Source organism: Montipora foliosa, chromosome 3 (genome assembly GCF_036669935.1).
Source record: "Montipora foliosa isolate CH-2021 chromosome 3, ASM3666993v2, whole genome shotgun sequence".
Taxonomy (NCBI): domain Eukaryota; kingdom Metazoa; phylum Cnidaria; class Anthozoa; order Scleractinia; family Acroporidae; genus Montipora; species Montipora foliosa.
The window spans coordinates 46468673-46473988 of NC_090871.1; the positions used below are offsets into that span (position 1 = coordinate 46468673).

The window sequence follows — 5316 nt, forward strand, 5'->3', positions numbered from 1 at the left end:
TTTGTTAAAAATATCTGCTTTATCTTTTAAAGCGGCAAGACATTGCCAAAATCTACCATCACTACATAAAAGAGTAACCATTATTTTAAACGTTTTGAACTAAATTACATCATATAAGGAGGTGTTGATGGAACTGTGCTGAACAGGAGGAGACTTTTAATGAAAATTCATTATACGAGTTTACTTTGACACTCGCGGCAGACGACAAAAAGTAAACCAAATAATACAATTTCCCAGAAATCCATGACAACTTTAGGTTATTAGCTCACTTTTCTTGCCTTAAAATTACTGTAAGTGCGAACCAGCCTGTCTTACTCTTATAAACTCTGAAGGGTAAAACCTGTTTAAAATCAAACAACCAGTCTTACATTGAAATTCGATCCCTTCCATCGACTCTGGGACGTTATTAAATAGAGAACTTTTGTTAACAACGAAAACAGCAACGGAAACAGCGACGTTACCAAACACCAGGTTAAATAAATGAAAAAAAAAAAAAGTGACATTCTAGGAAATGCTCTTTCCTTCCGGATCTTCCGTAAAACAAGAACGTGCTATTCTTGGTTTTCACATTGAAAAGAAATTGAAAGAAATAAGGAAGGATCAATCCTTTTGAGATTTTAGTTTAGTTAATAGACCATATTCGTATTCTCGGTATTGGACTGGAACTAGTCAATGCGGGGGAATCTTTTCAAATGCAAATACTTTCTAATATATTCCCCCGCATTAGCCTCCATTGCAAGCTAGTTCCAGTCCAATACCGCGAATACGAATACTGTCTATTATAAGAACAGTTAAAGACTTATCTTTTCACCAATTTTCAGTTTGATAGGGTTTTTCGTTTTGTGATAAAGCAAGGTCGAATTTCTAAGCTTTTGCGTGAGACGATACTAAATAAAGGCTGAGAATACTCAGGTGCACCCAACGACCAATTTGTTGTAAAATGTATTATTATACCCCAGTTAATGAAAATAAATGTTATTAAGGCATTTTCAGGTGTTTTTCAGTGTTGCTGGGAAAACATTATCTGCTCCTTTTTCCCAGAAAGACAGACAAGAAATTTCCCAGCCAGCTAGATGAAATTGGTTGGTTTCCCTGCCAGCTGATCAAATTTATTTCCCAGCCAGGAATTCCGCGCACTTTCAAATCCCTCGATCCAAAACGACCGAACAAAAGCGACAAAACCGGGACAAAACAGGTTTTTTTCCGCAAGCGCAATCACTCTGACCAGCCGTCGTATGTTTGTGACTACTCTCTGGGAGAGGGAAGGGGTTTTTTAATTTTTATTTTATTTTTTATTTTTTAGTCGTCCTCAGTCTTCAGAGTTTCTACAGCCATCTCGGGTTGAAATGCTAGAAAAAGTCAGTACTTCCCAGGCAAAACCTCTATCAATAACAAAATTTCCCAGCCAGCTCATCGAAACACCTGTATTTTTGCCAGCCAGCAAGATTCCTCTGGGGAACAGATAATGTGAGGAACAGATTCGTTGGGTGCCCCCTAATACTATCACGTAGGTAAAGAGACATCCGCTGATATTTTGAAATCTGAACAGGCTTGGTATAAGAATAAGTAGTTATATAGATGTCTATGAGCCCTCAGAAGACGACTACAGGCTCTTTTATAGCAAAACTCGAAAACAATGTTTTTGTGGGCTTCCCGCCGCCATATTTGTGCCCCTCAGAGTGACACAAACATGGCCTCTCCATACTTGAGTAAAACATTTCTTCGAATATCTCCTGCACGAAACATTGCACCGACCTGAACCTTTGCGAGACTGTTTGATTCGTGACGTTATTTGTTTTGAATGTTTTTGATGACGGTGTGACAGTGAAAACCGGCAATAGCCAAACTGGCAGGTTGTGATCGAGGCAAAGGGGACATGGAAATTTAAAGTAAATCTTTCATTCTCTATATTTATTGCAAAATCGTTCTTACCATCCAACTCGCGGGTTTGCCATCATAGAACAATGCGATCAAGGTGGAATCAAAATAGCTACCATCGCACAAATGCTTTAATTTTAAAGTAAAGTTTCCGTTTCCTTTGCTGTCATCGTTGCCAAAAATTCTTTCTGTCAGTGGTGTGGCTATTTACATGGGATGCTATGGGCAGAGAAAGTTAACAGTTTGGTCGAGTTTAATGATTTGCCCAAGGAAGGTGAGAAATTTGACAGGACACTAGTATCCTTACAATGTTAATATCACCCATGACTTGAAAGTAGATTATTAATAAGGGTAAAAACCAGAGTGCCTGGAGAGAAAACCCTCGACTCAGGTTGAGAGTGAGTGAAATTTGACCCACACTCAATTGCAGAGGATAACCACTACACCAGTCTGACTTCCCCAGCCGTACAGCACGGTTAGCCATCCAGATAATAGCCCCGTCTGACAAGGCGTAACTTCCGATCGGTGAACAAACGAGAACCAATGTTTTTCCTTTGGACGAGCCGAACACAACACGACCTTTTTGAATATAGTAAATATTTACGAGTTTGCTGTGCTTGGTACTCGAGTAAAATTAAGCCCTGTTAATCAAGATTACCACTTGGATGGTTGACCGCCCAGTTGTATCTATTGTTTAATTTTGCAACGACAACCAGGCCAACTGTCTGATCCAATCCCTCGTGAGCTCTTATCTAGTGTCTACTTGGTGTATGATTGGGTGGAAAATTCAGTACAATATTTTGCAATTCTAAGATCATTTCAAAATTAAAATTAAGGGTGAGCCGAAAAAAAACTGATTGGAACACAAACGAAGAAACCATGAGAAGAAATGAAGAAAAAAAAATTGTGACAATAAATTTCCTTAAAATGGTAGAGGACCCGAGTGGCACGTTCGTCCCGACCAGACCCTGAGGAAAAGGTTCATGAATCAGGACAGCCTTATGTAAGGCTGATACCACAGATAATTTCATCAATGAAGACATTTGTTTCTTACTAACAGACCGTCTCGTTCCTGACCTTCTTTAGGCAATGAACTTCTCTGCAAGCAATAGTTCCATTTATGCAAGAAACAAAAGCCAAGAAGGATCAACTTGTTTCTTGGATGACCCTGTCAGGGTAAAGCTTGGGCGAGTTTTCGCTTACAGCGCCCTCATACTGGTATCACTGGCTGGCAACGTTTTGATAATGAAAGCAATTCTCAAGCATGGAAGAACTCGCCAAACTATTACCTATTTTGTGGTGAACATGGCAGCAGCCAACCTTGTAATAACAACTGTATACATGCCACGGTTGATTCCCATGTTCCTGTTCGGAATGACTTGGTTCGTCGAGGGTACTTTGGGTTTTGTTCTCTGCAAGCTGGTTCCTTTCATTCACGGGGTTGCGATTCTTGCGTCCATCCTGAATCTTCTTGCCTCCAGTTTAGATACATTTCGTGCCGTCGTTTTTCCAATGAAAACTCTCTCCTCCGCCAAAGCTGCAAAGATCGGTGTCTTTCTGACATGGGCTTTGTCAATCATTGCCCGCCTTCCATACCTTGTTGCCTTACGTACCAAGATTTACAAAGGCAGACAAATTTGCAGTTCAGTTTTAAGTAACGCGTTCAGTAATGAGAATTCGCGAGATGTCTACTATGTTTGCCTTCTGGTTATCTTCTACGCTGTTTCCTGGGTAGCAATATTTTGCTCGTACACAATAGTTGTGGTAGTTCTTCGAACTAAGGCGCCAGGTCAAGAAAATGCCACAGCTGTTCGCCGTAGAAGAGCTCGAGGCACTGCTGTTCTTAGCATCATTAAAATGATGTTTGTCATTACGTTTGTTTACTTTGCCTGCTGGCTGATATATTTTCTGGCAAAGTTTACTTTTAGACGGATTCCATGTAGCTTTCGGTTCTGGCGATTGTTTTTTCCTCACCTCAATTGCGTTTTCAGCCCAGTTGTGGTTTTACTCTTCAACACTTCTGTCCGAAGAGGTATCATCGGCGATCTAATGTGCATTCAACGACGAAGGTCTTTAAAAATAAGAAACAAAGTCAGCGAGTCAGTGCATAGGACAAAATGCGGAGGTAACCAAAACAAGAGGGCGTCAACGGGGTTAACTGCCAACCGTCAAATGGCCAAAAATTTTACCGTTAACCGTCTAAAAAGTGATAATTATACCGTCAACTGTCATACTGGTCAAACGAGCAAGCCAATATCAGCCGTTAAATGTCTCACATTTTCCTTAAATCAAGAACGAAAGAATTGACTTAAGTAGGGTCAAGTTATGCTGTTTATAAATGATCGTTTTTATATATCACACAAATGCATTTATGTGCAAGTCCTTTAACTCCTAGTCTCGGCAGTCTCGGATGAAACCGGTTAGTGGCAGAACTGACTTCCGTCTGTAAACACTTCCGGTGTCATAAGACGTCAGTCATCACTTGTCACTTCGCATGACATGGCCAAACACCACTCCTATTTGTCAAGATAGGAAATTGAAAGACCCTTAGAGTTTTGCTCTAAGGAGTACATCTATTAAAGATTTCCCTTTTCTGTACAAAATAAGGAGAGGATTTTTAAGGATTTCTCGACAAGGGCACCCTGCTAGCCAGAGCCTTTCTTAAAATCGACGAAAAAGAAAGGACTCTGCTGAAATCCTGTAAAGTCTTTATTGAGTATACGCAAGCCGTTGCTTGTAGACAGTTTCAAACCCAGGCCAAGTATCGATCGCACTCCTAGACGCCATATTGATTTTCGTACTGAAGTCCGGATTTTGACCTTTGTCGTGTCAAAAATATGATGCGCGCGCTGCCTAAACCAGTTTGACCGGATTGACTAGCCGAGAAACTTGGCCTGCGGCGACTTAAAAGAATTGACGCGATTTCTGAAGAGCCTCTCTTGCTCGCCCTCTGGTGAGTTTTAGAGAGGCTCTGCTCGCAGGGGGAGCAAGGGCTGGTTTTGTGTAAGATGGCAGTTAAGAAAATCTATTTGAGATTAGGCACTGCATGATGGGCGATATTCTGTATTAAACGGCAAAATCTTTTACGCGCTTTTTTTGTGTTTATTTTTAGAGCCGACATTCTTTTGCGAAAGCCGCGGTTATAATTACAAGTTGAAACGTCTAGCTAAAACTTGCGTGCAACGGCGCTGGGAAACAAGTTTCACCGGGGGTTGCACTGTGTAAAAGGGTCGGTTTCGTTAAACTTTTTGAACTTCCGTTGCGAGACAAATTTAACGTAGAACCGCTTTCTAATTCTGCAAAGGTCGCAACCATCGCAGTAGTGATAAAAAAAGACTTTCACCGTGTAACACCACTTCGTGAAACTTGTGTAGCAGCGCCGTAGCACATAAGTTTCAGCTAAAAGTTTGAACGTGTAACAGCGGCTTAAAACTGACT

General features: G+C 40.9%; 1 protein-coding gene across 1 annotated transcript in view; it reads left to right on the forward strand.

The window, feature by feature from the left end:
- Positions 1–5060, forward strand: part of LOC137994910 (substance-P receptor-like) — a 5347-nt gene extending 287 nt beyond the window's left edge. The window contains exon 2 of the mRNA XM_068840485.1: positions 2965–5060. Coding sequence (XP_068696586.1) covers positions 2968–4185 — 1218 coding nt within the window. The 5' untranslated portion in view covers positions 2965–2967 and the 3' untranslated portion in view covers positions 4186–5060. The remainder of the gene's footprint in view (positions 1–2964) is intronic.
- The last annotated feature ends 256 nt before the right edge of the window (positions 5061–5316 follow it).